Source organism: Lytechinus pictus, chromosome 2 (genome assembly GCF_037042905.1).
Source record: "Lytechinus pictus isolate F3 Inbred chromosome 2, Lp3.0, whole genome shotgun sequence".
NCBI classification, from domain to species: Eukaryota; Metazoa; Echinodermata; class Echinoidea; order Temnopleuroida; family Toxopneustidae; genus Lytechinus; species Lytechinus pictus.
Genome location: NC_087246.1, coordinates 24899484 through 24920226, shown reverse-complemented (window position 1 = coordinate 24920226; position 20743 = coordinate 24899484). Strand labels below are relative to the sequence as shown.

The window sequence follows — 20743 nt, the reverse complement described above, 5'->3', positions numbered from 1 at the left end:
ACAGTATTAGTGTTTATCCACTGGGGATACTTTCAAAATTTGCAAGCAAATCTGTTTGATGGTGATAACATGCATGCCAACTACATATTACTGGCAAATAATTCACTGCCAAACTGACTCTAGATTGATAAAAGCTTTTTTGTCATTACCAATGACATACCATCAGTCAGTGCGGAGTTGGTTTAATCATTGTGACTGTAAAACTAACTGTAAATTACTCAAGATCCTTTTTCCTTGCTCACACACTCCTCTATTTCCATGCATATATTGACACATTTCTCTTGAGTCTCTAAAAGTAGAGGGGGAATATAAAATTACACATGAGATGTCTCACAAATCATAACAGATAATTTTAAACATTTAACCCTATAAGGCCGGGGGGGGGGGGGCGGATTCTGCCCCCCTCTACATTTTCCACAGTAAATCCGCTGCGCGAAATTTTTCAACTGCGCCGCTCACTGACTTTTTACTTTCAAATCTCGCGCAACTTTTGAGACCAAATTTGCGATGCCCGTTTACGCGATTACGAAATTAGGCAACATTATGTAAGTGCATGTCAGACCCAAAACTGCTCAAAAACGTGTAAATCATGTACAAATCCAATGCAAATTGTGTATTTAGCCAAAATTCATAAATCAAAATGTATCATTTCTACTTTTACTGATTAAAATTAATTAAATTTGTCTTGTTTATGATCAGAATTAAGTCTGCAACAATTTCCATCAAAAAACAATAAAAAACAACAGGTCGAAAAACAAAGAAATACATAAGAAAATAATTGCGATACCAAATTTTTTAAAAAGTTCATTTGATCGGGATCCTACAAAGAGTCTGAATAAAAAATTAGCAGTTTTGAGGCAGTATGATAGTTGATTAGAGTAAATGTTTTTTTTTCATGCATAAATTAGCATAATTTATTAAATGAAAAATCTAATTATATAAAAAAAAATTAACCATACAGCCTTGTGGATTATATCACACACTACCACTGTGCAAATTTTCGCAGCGCTCGCGCGATCGAAGGCCGAGATCTCAGCCATACATACATGTATTTTCTCAAAAGTCCAGAGTTATTTCTTTCTTTGATTTGACCTACACAAGGCAGAGTTCCTTGATAACTAATAAATGATGGGTTAATTATTATAGAATCACACACTACAAAATAAATTCAGGTGAAGGGATTGAAATGTAATTAGTGCTTATTTATTAATTCACTCCATTTAAATATTTTTTTTCTCATTGCATTGAACAATAGTAGTTTGAACGAAATAGAAGATGGGATGCCTTGAAAATGAACAAGAACAAAAATGATAGACATTAACAATATCTTTTGCAGGATAGCTTTGAAAAAACAAAACGGTGTCAATACACGCTATAAATCTCACTCTAAATATATACTTTCTTCAGCACAAACCCTGAAGCATTATAATACAAAAGCATTTAAATGACAGGAAACTTCATACATGCTTGATGCAATGATAAGGAAAATAAAATTCAGTAATCATGATAAACAGAACCATCAAAACAATTCACTAATGCATTTAGAGGTAATTATTATACGCATAAGTCTGTTTTTAGAGAATTCATAACTCGAGTTCCTGATGCTTGACATTTGAAGTACTGTGCAACGTTGCTCATCTACCAGCATCAGGGCTGGTGCTTAGCTGCCTGTGTTACGGCAACAAGCAGTATCTCACCGTATTCCAACAATGAAGTTGTAAAAAAAACCCAAATATATTGAAATCATGAACATGATAAACCTTACACTATTCAACTGAAGATTAACCCATTGTATATATAAGGAATCTGTCATTTCTTTGAGGCTATGACTACTGAAACATTCATTCTGTTATCAGGCACATCTGAACGTAGAGTGATAATGATATGCACAACATACCTGCGTGAATAGAAAAAAAAAGAATAACATTAAAATTATATTTGATACACATTTCAGTGTTTCAACTAAATATTGCTAAACTATACAATTTAATAACTTTGTTATTTGTGATCAGATGTGGATGAAATTTTCAGCATTTTGCTCAGCGAATTTCACTCTATCCATTTAGATATAACTATTTTCAGCCCAGAGTATACCTTTTAATTTTATTGAGAATATATCTGGGTGATATGAATAAATTTAATGTATAATGTCATTACCGGTAATGTGATCTCTTAATTTAATGAGCCTATGTGCTATGATTTCCCTGAAAGTAATTTTCTTCATCTCCCCTTCTTCTTAGGCACGATTTAGTGTACACATACATTTGTGTAATGCACATTTTGAAGTATAGCAAAGGAAGTAAATTTCTGAACAAGTCATAAAAGGCCAATAAAAACAATGAGAGAATCATTTATGCTCATTGTGGCTTTGTGACATCAGAGATGCCAGGATCAAAGACCAGCAATGCATCATCTTTAGGACAGGGAACTCAACTAGGCGTGAGACCACCAGGCATTGTGTATGATGTCTAATGGGGATGGACTGTGATACAGGCGTGAGAAAGAGATGGAGGGGGGGGGGGGGGGAGATGAGCAAGAGTCCCTAATGTGAGAGTCTCAGGCTGAGACTTGACATCATGTGCACTCCACTGATCAATATTTTTCAAAGAAACACCAATCAAAATTTATACATAAAATAGATATAAAGAAGAAAAAATAGCTATTAAGGAAATTTAAGTGGCACTTTTACAATCATGTCAGTAAATGCAGCTAGAGAACAGGAGTAATATGCAACTAAACTTCAAAATCTTTCATTTTGCGAAAGTCGTCTTATTACGCAGACATTCGTGTGGAATTCAGTAGAAGAAAACAATTAAATCAATCATAATCCCTATACCTTACAATATACGTATAGTGTACCGTGTGTATATATAATATATAGATATAAAATTGTTCTCCTTATATACATGTATATTAGATTTGAAAAATTGAACAAGAAAAACATTCAACGAATCAATATTATGTGCACAACTCAAATAGAAAATAAAGCAACTTTAAGTTCAATATTTAACAATGATAGCAGACGTCAATGTTACGGTCATTTGAAACGTATTGCATTGATTACATGTAGGTCTGAAAAACCGATCATAATTACAAAAAAAAAAATGCAAACTTTAAATTTATATTTTTAGATATTTGATATAAGCCTCCAAATCAGCCTATCAATAGTACATTAACTTAATACAAACTTACAAGCAAAATATCCAACATCATCTCATAATCAACACAAAGCTCAAAATGTTTGAAAAAATATTGTCCTGCGAGAGAGAATACAAATGACCATAATTGTAGATTAAGTTTAAGTTCTTGTTATGAATATGAATAATGGAGGAAACTGTTTCAAATGGACTGTTAAAGGCTGTTGATAGTGCACCTTAAACTGGTGTTAGAATGAACCACCAGAATAAATATTAACTCAATCCTGAAGGTCACACGCACTGCACACAGATAAGCACGTGTGGGACAACACCCAAATTGACGACCAACTGTCTTTGCTCATTAGTTATATTTTGAATGTGAGGGCATATGGAGAGCGTTATTCTTTCTAAATATCTTGAAAAGAATTTATACCTCAAAATGATCATCTATATATCTTTTCCATGACTTCTATTATCTTTAAAATGTTACATATTTTCTCCATTTGGCTGCCAGAGATACAAACATTTCTCTAACAATGCATTTTTCCTTTAGAAACTATGAAATTGTGTCTTTGCCTCAAGAGCATAGTTCAGCATATTTTTGTGGGATCATTGATTTCAAATTTATGCAAGGAAAAAAATGATCACCCCCCACAAAAAAAATTTGTTAACATGGTCAGAATCATACTTGCCTAATTGTCAATAATTCACACTGATTCTTTTCAATTAAAATATACATTCAGCGCAGTTCAACAATGAACTGTAAGCAGTGTTAACAGACCAGAGAAAGTGTTTCATAAAAAATAATTTGGTGTTGCAAGAAACTTTGCTAGCAATCAGTCACAAATATCAATTGCATATTTGCAAAGAAATGCAAGATTTATGACAACTGTTTGATAAACCCAGGGATGACTGTTAGAAATTCTAACATATAGGATCATGAATTTACACAGAACACCGTTTTGAATATATGGAATATCTGTTTTCCGCTAATTGAAGCTGCCTTAATAAAAAATCGTCATCAAACCCATTAGCTTACAAATCAAGGCGCAGAGCTATTTCAAACCTCTAGCGGACGATTGCAATGAGCAAACCTAATGTCAGCAATGTCCGCTGTCATGTAGGCAAAAAAAAGTTCGTTGACAGATACTGTAGTATAATGAGCGAGACCAGCTGCTCATATTGGACTCTGCTGTTGCTGGAGTCTACGGAGGGCCGCTTCCAACGCTGCAGCCCTAACCCTCTGCCTATCATCACCTACTCTATTATCCTCTGTAGCACGGTAATACAGAAGAGGTTGATTCCTGGGTGGTGGCTGGACAGAGGGACCTTGAGAGGTCTCCTGGCTTCCTGAATGCATCGAGGATGTCGAAGGTTGCGAGTGTGACGTGCCTTGCGGTGTCTCCGATGTGGATTCTCTCAACTGCTTATCTTGAAATTTTCTGGTGAAAAAGGAAAATGTAGGAAAATAATGCATGTGATCTAGGTTCATAAACAAAGATCTTGATAGAAAGTATATTAGTAAGGAAAAAATCCTAACTAGATAATTCAATAAATCACATGAATATTTGCAGTTAAATAACTACACACCTTAACAACAACAATCAAGCTTATAACAAAAACATTTTCTACTGATTTTACATATATGTACCAAAAAAAAAAATTGTCCCTCAAAAAAGTAAAATTAAAAATATCAGCAACGAAAACCTTCAGGAAACAGTGCCATGTTCTTGCCTACTTTCTGTGTTTGCAAAATAAAGGAACAGGAAAAAAATTTGCAATGCAAGTATATTTATCCTGTTCTCTTATTAGTTTCACTTCCATCATATTGATATCTATCCTTCTCCCCTCCTTCTTTTCTATTTTTCTTCCTTTCCCCTTACTACTCCTCTTCGTTTCCGTTTCTAACTAACTGTTCAAGACACCCTCTAGCTCAAGGTTTCCAGAATCCAGTAGTGACCAGGGTCCAGTCACACAAAGGTTAGCGATTGATTGTTCACTTGGTTTTCATGATTGATTGTACATTGCAGTCAATGCAATCAATCGTTAAGATATTCTTCTACGATGATTACCAAGCTTGGTGTTACAGGCCCCAGGTTTTAACGCTTTCTCACCTTCTGGCCTGTTGTAAGAGCTTCTCTTTCCGCTGCTGGAGAATTGTTTCTCTTTCTGAAGAAGACTTAGAGAATCGACTGGAATAACTTGGGAAGCCGCTGCTGAGATCTGGATCTTGCGTTCCTGGAGCAGAGTTAGATGCCCTGTTGAAATAGATCATACAGAAAATCAATCTTTATGTACAGCAAAAGTTTTAATGTCCTTGAATTATCTTGGCTTCGGCAGTTTGTGAAGTGGAGCAATAAAGGAAAAAAGTACTTGCTGGATGTAAACAAAGGTTCATTCATTTATGGAATGATCTAAAGACGTACCCTGAGTCTGGTCTAGTCCAATTAGCAGCATTGTCCTCTGTTCCTTCCATCCCTCTGGTGATATCAATAGAACCCTCCTCTTCTCTAGGATGCTGCCTTGCTTGTCTATAGAGTAATCCCCTGTCTTCATCCTCTTCTTGGTTGGGTTGGAAGGCTTGGAAGTTTCCTGGAGGTACTTGATCTGATTGGTCACCAGCATCAGGGTTGTTATCGCCGACCATCCCCATTGTGGCCTACCAAAGAAACATTTCATAGGGGAAAATTAATATGATGTATTAAAACTGTAAGTTGTATCATTACAAGGTGGGACACCAAGAATTGTTCGCTCTAATTGGTCTCCAGCATCAAGTTTGTTAACACAAACCATTCCCTTAGTTGTCTATCAAATACATATCAAAGCAAAACTAAAAAGCAGGGTTCCCAGCTTTTCAAGAAAACAAAATTCCCTGATTTTTCCCTAAAGTTTAAAAATTCCCTGATAATTATTTAAACCCATTCCCAGTTTCGCATGTTTTCTAAGTTGCTGCAGTGAATTACATGTATTTTCAGTATAAAAACAATAATGTAAAACTAATTAGTAAACACTAAACAAGTGGAATGCCTCTGGCCGTCTCACCTGCATCACGCGATTCAATATAGCAACAGTGCTGATTTTGAAAACTACTATAACTCGCACAAGATGTTCAGTGATACTTGGTTACTCTTATTTCCACGTTTTATGAACTAGACCAATACACTTATAGAGATATGATGGCAATTCAACAAATACCCCCAACGTGGCCAAAGTTCTTTGACCTTACATGACCTTTGACCTTGATCATGTGACCTGAAACTCGCACAGGATGTTCAGTGATACTTGATTACTATTATGTCCAAGTTTTATGAACTAGACCAACACACTTTCAAATTTATGGCTGTAATTCAACAAATACCCCAATTTGGCCAAAGTTCATTGACCCTAAATGACCTTTGACCTTGATCATGTGACCTGAAACTTGCACAGGATGTTCAGTAATACTTGATTACTATTATGTCCAAGTTTCATGAATCAGATCCATAAACTTTCAAAGTTATGATGGTAATTCAACAGATACCCCCAATTCGGCCAAAGTTCATTGACCCTAAATGACCTTTGACCTTGGTCATGTGATGTGAAACTCATGCAGGATGTTCAGTGATACTTGATTAACCTTATGTATAAGTTTCATGAACTAGGTCCATATATTTTCTAAGTTATGATGACATTTCAAAAACTTAACCTTAGGTTAAGATTTTGATGTTGATTCCCCCAACATGGTCTAAGTTCATTGACCCTAAATGACCTTTGACCTTGGTCATGTGACATGAAACTCAGGCAGGATGTTTAGTAATACTTGATTAACCTTATGGCCAAGTTTCATGAACTAGGTCCATATACTTTCTAAGTTATGCTGTCATTTCAAAAACTTAACCTCAGGTTAAGATTTGGTGTTGACGCCGCCGTCGCCGCCGCCGCCGCCGCCGCCGCCGCCGCCGTCGCCGTCGGAAAAGCGGCGCCTATAGTCTCACTCTGCTATGCAGGTGAGACAAAAACCACAATAACCAGTCATTCAATGGATGTTGTTTTGATATGCAACAAAATATAACAGAGTCTTACTGACTACCGTGCTTTCGACTTTTGGGCCAATCAAAATTCCCTGATTTTTTCCCCATTTGAGGCATTTTCCCCTGATTTGAGATAGTTTTTTTTATCAAATTCCCTGATTTTTCCCTGACTGGAAAAAAGTAAAATAATTTCCCCTGATTTCCTGGGAACCCTGAAAAGTTCTTCAATTCTTAAGAAATGACCGAAAGCTCTTTACATCTCCTGCCTAATAAGGGGCTGATCTGAATAAATTGAATAGACTTACCACTCTGCCATCTAGTATGTTATCCACTGTCACTTCCATTGATCTTGTAACACGAAGGTCCTCAAGGATGGCTCTCATGGGAACATTAGGAAACATCTGGCTCACCTGTCTTGCCTACAAAAAAAAAATACAACCCCACACATCAAATTAACATAGTTTGTATCATACATTTGCAATGAGGTGTTTCTGTAAAATACTAGGAAACCAGATAGACAAAAACAATTTACATCAGAGAAACTAAGAACAAAGATATAAAACAAAATAAAGGCATTAAAGAGTACTAGTACATGTAACACATACTAAAAAAATTATTGTATGGTTGATTTCAGTGTTATAGCTACTATGGTCAGCAGTGGTCAGGCCCAAACTGCACCAAAGATTTCTGATCACCGCTCATCATAACAAACACTGCTTCCAACCGCCAGTTATTTCATATGAAAAGTGTGCCAAACACCACTCCTTGCAAAAGCAGAATTGTACTTATGTCAATTTCTGTATTTAATCTTCTTTACGTGTATAATTTACTAAGACCATTCATACATATATATATATATATGTGATATTTATTTGCAAAGACTTCCCAATACCAGACATTTTGATGCTCATTCACTTTTAGCTTTACCTTTGAACAACTAACTCTGCCTTAAATAGGTGTATTGCCAAGAAATTGCGACCACCAATCAGAGGTCTGTAGCGTATAGCTTTAACACTGGTTGATTTTGTGATAAATTGCATTGAGCCTTATGTTAAATCATCATAACATTCGAGGCCACAGTCTTTTTAGGGTTAAGACTCCAAGTTCCATTCATACAAGTGGCAGAAGGGGATTATTTGAATGGTAATGCATCTAACTATTTCTTGACAAAATTATCATTATTTATTACTTAGTACAACTCACCATATTATCCAGCTGTGAGGTATGAGCAGCTTGAGGGCCTACTACATGAGCATGGGTCACTTCTACAGAGAAACTAGGCAGCCAGCTGAATATACGTGATCCTGTAAAGGGAAATAGCAATATTCCATATGATATTAGATTAATCAACCATCTATTGAGGCATTTAACAGAGGCTGGGAGAGATCAATTTAATGCTATATGTATGAACAACTGACATGTTTATCACCATTACCAAGACATCATCACCATCGAAATTAAAATCATCATCATCATCACCATCACTATCAACATTACCACTTTCATCACTATCATCATTACCACTACCATCACCATTATCAATGACAATGACCATTACCTTTACTACAACCCCCAACAAAATCAACACCACCACCACAATCACTATAAAATCGCTGTTAACATTACAATGATCACACTCCTTATCATCATCAATCACCACCATCATCATCACCATCATCATCATCACCATCACCATCACCACCACCATCATCATCATCATCATCACCATCATCACCATCATCATCATCATCATCATCACCATCATCATCATCATCATCATCAAGACATACTCGATATTATCAGCTTTTCATTTCATCAAACATTTAGATTTATTTTAAGGGTCATATGACAGGTTCATGTCATGTTTTAAGTCACTTCCTCAAAGACATTCAGTGTATCTGAGTAACATAAACTGTTGAAAAAAAAAACCGTAACCCATACTCACCATCGAAATGAAAGAAGTGGTTCCTGAGAGGTTGGTTAGGCCTCGCCTCTCCCCCTCCCATCATAGCAGCTGGGTTAGGTCTGACACCATGACCAGGTGGAGTGGGCCCCCTCCCCGGGGTAGGACGAGATGGTGTAGACTGGATTGTGAGAGATTGACGGCAGGTAGGACAAGATGTCTCATGCTCCAACCAAGAACGCAGACAGGAACTGTCAGGATAAAACGGTAATTAACTTCGCATTCATCAAGAGTGAAATATATGGATATGGATATAAATCTGCTTTCACTTTTCTCTAATTGGATCTCTACTCACATAATAATATTTCAACCCTTTACATGTAACAATACAATACCAACAAGCCTCCACCTCCACCACCTTAGCCACTTTCACCCCTTCTTCCAAGCACAAAATTGTTCTTCATCTTTTTTACTAGGTGAAGGTAGTGACAACTACATGTAACTCTGCTTAAGTCGACCTCCCATAAGTCCAATAATCGCCTAAGTCAAAGCATTTTTTTAGAACAGATTATTGAAAACGTGTTATATACCTCTTCTATTAAAATCAAACAGATTTCTATAGTCCCAAGATATTCGACCTAGACAGTTACCGGTAGTCACAGCCTCTATGATCTTTGACCTTATGACCCCCAAAAGACATCACATCACTGTCATTCCCAACTGCACACATGAGCCAAGTTTTGAAATTCATCTATCAAAGTGGTTCTAAAGGTATCATGCGAATGAGCCCATCTTTATGTATGTAATGAACTGCGACCTTTGATCTCTGACCTTATAGTGGTCGCGTCGTGGTCTAGTCGTTCTGACTCTCGCCCTTCAGAGGGTCGTGGGTTTGAATCCTAGCCATGGCATGTTTTCCTTCAGCAAGAAATTTATCCACACTGTGCTGCACTCGACCCAGGTGAGGTGAATGGGTACGGGGCAGGAGTAATTCCTTGCATGCACTGAGCGCCGGTGATGGTAGCTTGAGCTTAAGCCGGGGTTATAATAGCAGCACTTTGTATCCTCTGGCAAAAAACGCTTTATAAATCCAGCTATTATTATTATTAATATCCACAAATCTAATCAAATCATTGTATCTCCCTATTGTGTAAAAACAAACCATTTTCATGTCTGCAATAAGCTCTGTGATCTTGACCTTTGACCTTGTAACCCTAAAATCTGATCAGATCATCTCTTCTACAAAATGCATGTGTCAAGTTGATTCATCCATCATACATGTTTCTTCGAAATGGGACGGACAGATAGAAGGCCACAAAACGTGCCTTTGTCAACAACCTTTGGTGGATAGAGGCATATGAAAACCAGAAACTAAATAATTATTTCATCAAAAATTAAAAATAGAATTTCTACAGCATAAATGAGTGACTTACTCATGAAACAGATGATTACAAGGAAGCTTCCTGGCTCCTTTCAATTCTTCCCAACAAATAGCACAGTCATCATTGTTTGCTATCAGCTCCTCTTCAGTAGCTCGGGGAAACCTTTCGAAAATGAAAATAAAAAAAGAAAGAAATCAATTAAAATCATCGCATGGACCAATGTAAGTAAAGGGGTCTATAACACCTTAGACTTCTTAAAATTTTGCACATCTTGTCAAAAGTTGAGGTTTTCAATTCATGTAGACCTAATCATATTAAAGAAGATCTGTATGATAGCAATTACAAATATTATGCAAAGGGAAGGGATTAAAATAATTACAAACTGCAATGACAGGGAGAATGATGTGCATTATACATTAACAGGAAATGAACTAAGTTTCGTTAAGGAAGTCATTCATCCCTAATCATTTGTCACTTGATATGTTCAATTCCTCACAATTTATGTTCTTGAATTAAAATAACATGAACATGCACAAAAAATGACAAAGCTATCCTACAGTCAAGAGATCAACAGTGAAAATGACTGAAATAAAAAATGTTGGTGTTAAAGAGGTTTTAGCATCGCTTACTCACCTTGCTTCCATGTTAGCAACCACCCTCCTGTAGTTCCTGTGTCTCTTGACTCTCCGTTGGATCTCATAATACAGATGTCTTAGCTGCATACAGATCAACAAGCTGGCCATGCTCAGGAATACATTCACCCACAACTACAAACAGATAAACAGAGTACAATATTTCAAATTTATGATATCGTTGCTTATCAAGCACAGGTTTGTCAATTATCACAGTCTCCAGACCCTAAAACTACCTCCTTCAAACTCCATTAGGCAGAGTAAAATCATGAAGGCAAAGTTAATGAATATGATAATGAAGTCTTGGTGAAATAATTAAAGCTACTTCTCACTCTCATCTCTCTCTTTCTTGCCTTTCAATCTTGGTCTCTATCACTCCACCATCCAACAGTCCGTCTCAATACTAACGACATGGTGAACCCAAAGGAACTTTAATTTCAATTAACCCTAAAAAGACTGGGGGGCTGATTCTGCCCCCCTCTCGACCTTTTTTTCGCAATAAATCCACCACACAAATTTTTTTGACCGCGTCGCTTGCTGACTTTTTACTTTCAAGTCTCGCGCAATTTACTTGGGGGGAGCTGAGTCAGCTCCCCCCAGTCTTCTTAGGCGTCAAAATAGCCCAGTCTATTTAAGGTTGAAACTCTAGTATATAAGTTGTGGTGTAACTATGGCTAACCAACTGTGGCACAAATCTCTGTTAGTAAATGTTCATTTTATCTACTTATTTTAGAATAAAAACATTTCTTAACTGTCTGGGAATGACAACTGAAGTATTTTTATTCATCATGAAAGCAAGGGGAAACAAAATATTACACATAAGAAATGTCCAATATGAACAGAGTTAGACAGTGGTCTAACTTCAACCTGACTTCAGAATAAGGGCCAAAGCCTCTTCTAAAATGATGAACCCCCCGTCCTCTCATTCTGCCAATTTCTTTAAACATTTGTTTTGCACATTATGAAAACTACATATAATAATTACTCCAATAAAAGAGAAAGGCCCGTATTCTGATAGCAGGTTTAACTTAAACTCAGGTTTAAAGTTGTGGTTTAAGTATGGATAGCAAATTGTTACATAAATCACTAACAGTAGAGATAGCATACTTCAGCTCATTTGGCTCTCAAATCATTCATAATTGTCTATAGGAAGTATAAATAGATGATTGTCTTCACCATCGATTAATCAGCAAAGAGCACAGTAAACATAAGAAATATACAACTTAATAAAAAAATTGATACTTTTGGCTTCCCATACTTAAACCACAACTTTAAACCCGAGTTTAAGTTAAACCTGCTATCAGAATACAGGCCAAAGTGTTTACTCACTAGCATGTGAAGATGATGCACAAAATCCAGGGTGAGTGTGATGAGTTCCAGGACCAGTTCTGTATGGTATATGATACTGCCTCTATTCTCCCAGACTCCTTCATGGTGCAAGTCATACAGGTGAATAGCATATCTAGACAGTACAACAAGTTACACAGGTGAATAGCATGAAGAGAATAGCACCATTATATATTCCTGTCATTAGGAATATCCACACAGAAACAACTTAAGGTCATTACTCTGAAAGAATATCATATTCAATTCAAACAATGGCAAAAACGATGACAAATTATATTTTGGCCCAAATTCGAGCAGAGGCTTAAACCAGAAGGGGCACAAAATCATGAACAATGCAGATTTCACATACACTGAGAAATGTCCAATAATCAATACTTACGTTAAATACATGCTTTACGGTAAATACATGCTAAATTAAGCACAATTATCCGTGGAATCTGTAGGCTATAGTTCATGGTAAAGTTCATTTGTAAAGTTGAGCCTTGATAGTACAGAAGATGTTGATCATAACGGTAGTAGAGAATCGCTATAGGAGTTGATCTGTTGTCTCATGATAAAGCAAACTGTAAATCAACAGCGATTGAGCCTTAATGTTTTAATTTTGAATGTTTAGATAAAATTAATTGTTGAAAAGTTGCAATTTCCATGATTCACTGTGACCTGTATACAAAGGAAACCACAAAAGTATTCTTTCTCAGCAAGTAGTATTTTATGGACAAGACTCTTATATGCATAAATGAGAAAGCTTGTTCAAGGGAAGGAGAAATGGTCTTTATAAACAGGTGGTCACTTATAACAGGTTTAACTGTACTACCTTGGGAAGAGTGAATTATCAACAAACATCCAATATCAGTGATTAGAATTACAACTTTATTCTCAGATCCTATCAAATTCATGAATTTGAATGAAGATTTTTTTCAATCTTTTATTAAACTGGGATCCAGAACTATGATTATATGTTGCACAATTTAAACAAAGACTATACAATGTCCTATGTATACAGTATTTGTACTTCTGAATGCATAAAGCTGAAAAAATGATATACACAATAGAGAAAAATATCTAGTCCTTTAATTGATTTATATTACACAGGAGAAGCCATGTCATTAGGGGGTAATTGTATGCACTCGTGAGCATTTTACACAACTGCTGATAATCAACAGGAAATAAAAGACTACAAAATGACGATACAGTTCAGAGCAGAATAGGAGATAGCTGATTGATAAAAAATAAAACTGGTACATACCTTGCAAGGACGAAGATAGCACGTATTCCAACCAAAATGCACTAAAAATGGGGATGAGAGGAAAATAACAGATTATTTTGTAATTGTTCACTGGACGTCTAACATTCTGAACAGAAATAAGAACTTGATTCCAAATTTCATTTGAAATACCGAGTCTTGATTTTTGAGATTTATTTCATATTCACATGCACAGCAGGCCTTTATTTTTATTGTGAATGAAACTAGATGAAAATTTTTCAATCTCCTGAGTTAACGGTCAAGATTAAATTTGAAGATGAAGGAGCAGTTGATATATATACTCATAAATGTTAAGGAATCTTTATCCATTCTTATATTTAATTATCCATTTTTTAAAGTAAAGATGGAACAGGACATATCTTTAGCACCTTATCACATACTGACATAAAAGCCTGTCACACTTTTTTGGAATCTGCAGAAATCAAGCAGAATCGAATGGAATGACAAAAATAACAAGTGGAACGCCTCTGGCAGTCTCGCCTGCATTACGCAATCCGATATAGCAGCAGTGCTTCCTTTGAAAACAGCCAATGAATAATTACTCACAGAAGAAAACACTAATATGATAATAAAAATATTATATCCATTGACCCCAAAATGATCTTTGACCATGATCATGTGACCAAACAAAACAACCATTCTCACTTGATTACCCTTATGTCGATGTTTCATGAGCTAGATCCATAAACTTCTTAAGTTGTGATGCCAATTCAACACATACTCCCAACACGGCCAGAGTTCATTGACCTTTGATCTTGGCCATGTTCCTGAAAAGCACACAGGGTATTCAGTGATACATTGCTGCTCTTGTGTCCAAGTTTCAGGAACTAGATCCATAGACTTTTAAAGTTATGATGACAATTCCACGAATACCCCCCAACATTACCAAAGTTTGTTGACCCTAAATGACCTTTGACCTTGGTCATGTGACCTGAAACTAGCACGGGTGTTCAAGGATACTTGATTGCTCTTAGGTCCAAGTTTCATGAACTAGATCCATAAAATTTCAAAGTTATGACAATTCTTCAAATTCCCCCAATATGTTCATTGACCCTAAGTGACCTTTGACCTTAATCATGTGACCTGATACTCAGGCAGGATCTTCAGCGATACACTATTACCCTTATGTTTAAGTTTTATGAACTAGGTCCATATACTTTCGAAGTTATGACAACATTTCAAAAACTTAACCTTGGTTAAGATTTCGATATTGATTCCCCCAACATGGTCTAAGTTCATTGACCCTAAATGACCTTTGACCTTGGTCATGTGACCTGAAACTCATGCAGGATGTTCAGTAATACTTGATCACCCAAGTTTCATGAACTAGGTCCATATACTTTCTAAGTTATGATGACATTTCAAAAACTAAACCTTGGTTAAGATTTCAATGTTGATGACGCCGCCGTCTGAAAAGCAGCGCCTATAGTCTCGCTCTGCTATGCAGGCGAGACAAAAATTCTGGAAAAATTTGCGGGGGATTCTGAATTCAAATACAGTAAATTGACCAGGCTACTTATCATACACTAGTCACACGGGAAGCAGAATGAGCCACAATGGAGTCGGTTTTAAAATTTGTGCCATGTTCTTGGATATTCGAGGGGCATTCTAAAAATTCTGACTGCATTCTGAGTAAATTTGAAATATGTGGACCAATTCTTATCGCTGTCCTGAATATTTGGGTCAATGTTCATCACTTTCGAGGTGCATTAGAAGTGGTAAGAATGTTGAACAATGTTCATAGTACATACCTACTGCATTCATTCTGCATGCATTCTAAGTATTCTTACAACATTCCAGCAGCATTTAAAACATATTGAATGAATTGGGAGAGCTGAATAGTGGGGAAATTTTTGACCTGCTCGGGTTGGACAACAGTCAGTTCACTCTGGCCAATTCTGCTTGATTTAGAATAAGTATGATAGGGGCTTTGTTTCACTTGATTTTGCTTTGATTATAAATCATGACTTTCACTAGATAATACATGATTCAAAATCTGAGAACATGCATTTTCCATGAAATTCTATATAATATATCTACTTCTTGAATGCTGATATTTCTATTTTCCACATCGTGGAAAACTGGGGAAAAAGTAAACTGTTATCTCACCTCAGCCAGCATAAAGAAGAGAAGATTCCAATCTAACTCGTAACAGAGATAGAAGCTACCCGCCATCAGAGCACCGGTTACACCCAAGATCAGAAACAGTAGAGTTATCACTAAACCATGCGTCTTGATGGAGGTTGTAGGAGAGAATGCAAGCTGTGGGATGGAAAATAACAAAGATAGTCACGCATGTTTGCTTTATGGTAGGTTCCCACTGCCAATGCATTTACTTGATCTGGGGTGTTTCACAAAGATTTAAGTATGGCTTAGAGTTGCACTTAAATACTGAGTTGCATACAGTATGAAAAGCTTGACCGCATTGGTCAGATCGTGTCATGAGGACGCGCACTTCTGCGTATAAATCAATAAGATCGCGCGTTGCATATCATGTATGGGTCAGCATTTAAGTGCGACTTAAGTCATACTAAAATCTTTGTGAAACACCCCCAGGAACCTGTAACACAAAGCGTAGCGATTGATCATAGAATTGATTTCCATGCTTAATTGCAAATAATGATCAATGTAAACAGATGGCAAATATCAGCCTTGTGATCAAGCGCTATTAATCTTTGTGTTAAGTGATCCCAAGTCTGATCAGATGGACCTTAATTATCCTTGACGAGCTGGAACACGCTTAGAAATAAGAAATAAACAAAAGTGAGATGGATTATGTGGACAGTTTATTCACAGTGGGAATGTAATATCTAAAATGCATCCAGAGAATATGAGAGATAAATTTGTTTACATGTATATTTATAGTTTTCACGAGTATAAAAAGGAATGGTTACTGGGCTAGTGCCATGAGCGTCTTTGGAGGATGTGCCCTTAATGAAATATTATTATTACAAAGAGAGAAGAAACTACATGTAAGCATTAAAAAATAATCAGTGCAGCTTTTATCTGCTTAACTGATGTATGAAATGAGTGGACGTCTGAGAATATTTCATGATGCACCTATCATCAAGTTTCACTGATAACTGTTTACACTTTTGAAATCCTGGCATCTTGAGCAGTTTGCAGACTTTGCAAAGCCTTGGTTGACAAAATGTGCTATAGTGTTTAAAAGACTACATAGATGGGGATCGTGTACATGTACTATAGCTTCTGCAAACTTAGAGTGACACAGATGCTCAATTAAAAATAATAATTAACTAGTAATGGTCATAATTGAATATTCTTGCCCCACATTATGCATCAATTTGTTTTTGATTTATCTCTTTCTGTTATGATTTCTAAAATTTTGCTAGATCTTCCTGAAGATCTACTTGTTGATAGAAGCATTAATCAGTGTGTCTGGACCTGCACTTCTGGGGACTGTTTCATAAAACAATTAGTCTAGGATTTACACTGAAAAATGATACAAGCTACTGAAATCACTGTATCTGATTGGCTTTGAATACACCTACTGTACAAGTAAAAACAAAATAAAAGACAAAATGAAAGACTTCGCTGATAACTCATTAAAACAAAATGGCTCTTTACTCACATATTCAAACCTGTCCTTGGAAAGTTGGGCAAAACCATGAAGGAAAGCTAGAATAGCGAACCATCCAACCCAGAGAACCAACTCCTCTAGAGTCTGAACATTGAGTACACCAAACACCACAATGAGCTTGTAGAAAGAGAAGTTCCACAACTTGTCTCGAAGATGCTAGAAAGAAATATGCAAGGTACAACATTATAAAAGGACAATAGATAATGTTGAAAACAATAAAGGGCACATATTTGGTAAACAAGAAATAGATTTGACGCTAGTGAACAACCATGACCAGTACTTACTCATTCAATTTTCTCAGGTATGTCCCAGGAATGACCAAGATATTTCCAAGAGCCAACCTTACTATCAACCCTTTCATCCACTTTGAATTTATCAATCAATCAATCATGGCAAACTAGTCCTGTCCCATTTCATAAAACTTTTTATAATTACAAATATGCAATAACAGTAATATACGTAAGCTATTGAAATCATTAAATTTGATTGGTTGATGGTAAACTTGTTAGTCTTTATGAAATGGGAAACAGTGCCCCATTGCAGAAAAGCTATCAATCATTATGGTAACTATGCCATCCAGTGGTAACTTGCATGGAATCCTTGATTGGCTGTTGATCAGTGTTACCATGGTAGTTACCATTGGATGGCACAGTTATCAAAATAGAAACTTTTATGCAACAGGGCCCAGATCAAACAAAATCATTTTGATGGTATCTTATGATGTGCAGTGCTTAGTACTTATTAAAAAGCCTGATATAATCCCAAAACTGACCATTACCGTAATTGAAATTTGGGCTACACAGGGATGGCACAAACATGTAAATGTAGGCTTGATAAACAAAGTCTGAACATCATCCAGAATAGTCCAGGATAGAAGGGGTCGAACCTTGTTTTTTTATATATACAATGTTTTTTTATGGTTTCTTGTCAATTAGAGGGTGCTGATTCCGAATCTGAATGATGCCACTCGTGTAACCTTGAGCATTTTCTGCAAATTGGCAAAATCCAATATGGCCGCTAAAATATCCAAATTACCCATGAAAATCATAAAATTGTCCACACATTGGCTATAAAGTACATGCAATTGTGCTGCCGGAGTGAAATAATATCTGAAAAAATTATTTTTGTCAAAATATTTATTTTCTTGATATCAAAATGGCCGCCATCATAGACCCCTGTACAACATGAATGGGGAAAATTAATTTTTACAAACTTGAGCAATGAAAATGCAAGTAATTATAATCTATGAGTGAAGCAATGTCTGAAAACATGATTGCTAACGATATATATCATTTTTTATGTCAGTTATGTGATAAATCCTGTATTTTGATATTCAAAATGGCCTCCAAAAGCCCTAACACTATTATGTACAATGTGAATGGTGACAAAAAAATCACAAGAGTGAGCACTAAAATGCATTTTGTTAAGATAAACGAGTGGAATACTGACTAAAAACATTATTAACGAAATTTATTATTTAACATGCCATGTATGTGATAAACCCTGTATATTGATATTTAATATGGCCGCCAAAGGCCCTAGAATTATGATCTACGATGTGAGAGAGGACAAAAACAATCACAATGTGAGCACTAAAACGCATTTTTTTGTGGTAAATTAGTGGGATACTGTCTTCAAATATAATTTGCAACGAAATATATTATTAAGGGTATCATATTTGTGTTAAATATTGCATTTTCACTTTCAAAATGGCCACCAAAAGACATTGACTGTATTATGTACAATCGATCTGGGAAACCAATTTTCACAGGAGTCAGCACCATAACATGCATATAATTGTGATTTAAGAGTAAAATATTGTCTGAAAACATAATTTTTAACAAGATATATCATTCATTCTGCCAGGTAGGTGATAAATAATGTATTTTGAAAGTCAAAATGGCCGCTACAGGCCCTAACGGTAGGCCTATTATGTACTTTGTGAATGGGAACATATAATTTTAACAGAATTTGGCTTTGCTTGACTAAAATGGTGTTGCATGTATGGATGAAATATTGTCTGAAAATACGATTTCTAACCAAATAGATAATTTCTTATGTTATTTAGGTGATAAATGCTATATTTAAAATTCAAAATGGCTGCAATATGTTTTTTTTGTGTGGAAATTATCTTTCCCCATTCAAATTTTACATATTAAGATAAGGGACTATCGGGCGGCCATTTTTCATTTTTAAAAGGCAGCATTCATCACCTTTATGACACAAGCTATGATATATTTCGTTAGAAATCATTGGGTTTAGACAATACTTAACACTTTTATCAAAATTAAGCCATTTTCGTAGTAAAAATTCTGTCAAAATTAGCTGTCCCCAGTTACAATGTACATACTACTTTTGGCTATTGCATCAATTTTGAATTTTAAAGTAAGGCCTTTATTACCTTCTTAACCATTATGTGATGTATTTAGTCAGAAATCATGTTCAAGACCAAATTTTACCTATACATCACATAGTTACGTGCGTTTTTTGTTCTCATTCTGGTGATTATTAGTTTCCCTATACGCATGTTACAGAATTTATAATGGCTTGTGCGGCCGTTTTGAAAGTCAAAATACAGTATTTATCACCTATATGGGAGAGGAAATGTTATATTTAATAAAAAAAAAATCAAGTTTTCATACAATATTTTCCTTATACAACAGAATTATATGGATTTCATAGTCAGGCAAATCCTAATTCTTCCAAAAGTATTTGTCCCCATTTATTTACATTGTAGATAATACTGTAAGGGCCCATAGGGGCCATTTTGAATTTTACAATACAGCATTTATCTCATACATGAAAAAGGAAATGATATGTTTCGCTAGAAAACATGTTTTGAGACAATATTTCACTCGTAGATTACAATTACATTCATTTTACTGTTTTTAATCTTGTGAAAATTAGTTTCTTCATTCGCTTTGTTCATAATACAGATAGGGCCTATGGCAGCCATTTTGAATGTAAAAATGCAGCATAATTACCGAAATTGCAAGGGAAATGATATGTTTCGTTAGAAATCCTTGTTGTCAGAAAGTGTTTCACCAATATTTCGCAGTTATTGGCATTTTAAAGTCAAACAAATTCAAAGGTTGTGAAAATTATTTGTCCCCTTTTATAATGGGTCTATGACAGTCATTTTGAATATCATAATACAGCATTAATCACATTAGATAGTATACAAATGACATAGTTTTGTTAAAAGTCATGTTTTCAGACAGTAGTCCACTCGCAGGTCACAATCACATGCAATAATAGTGCTCATGTTAAAAAAAAAAATTCCCCATTCATATTCTACATAATAAGGTATACAGGGGTTATGGCGGCCATTTTGAATATCAATAAAATAAATATTTTATCAAATATCGCTTTTACAACGGGTATTTCACTTCTGCACAACAACTACATGCATTTTATAGCTAATGTGTGGGCAATTCTATGATTTTCATGGGTAATTTGCATTTTTT

The 20743-nt window shown here is 35.6% G+C and overlaps 1 protein-coding gene across 1 annotated transcript; it reads right to left on the bottom strand.

Moving 5' to 3' along the window:
- Nucleotides 1–1181: 1181 nt before the first annotated feature.
- On the bottom strand, nucleotides 1182–19689 carry LOC129282475 (E3 ubiquitin-protein ligase AMFR-like). Its single transcript, XM_064095578.1, has 13 exons — nucleotides 19678–19689; nucleotides 17268–17432; nucleotides 15785–15937; nucleotides 13658–13698; nucleotides 12394–12526; nucleotides 11066–11199; nucleotides 10484–10594; nucleotides 9093–9301; nucleotides 8351–8451; nucleotides 7453–7566; nucleotides 5564–5796; nucleotides 5252–5395; nucleotides 1182–4579 (listed from the first exon to the last, which is right to left on the bottom strand). Exons 1-13 carry the CDS (start codon nucleotides 19687–19689, stop codon nucleotides 4315–4317), a joined length of 1815 nt encoding a protein of 604 aa, XP_063951648.1. The 3' UTR covers nucleotides 1182–4314.
- Between the last annotated feature and the right edge of the window lie 1054 nt (nucleotides 19690–20743).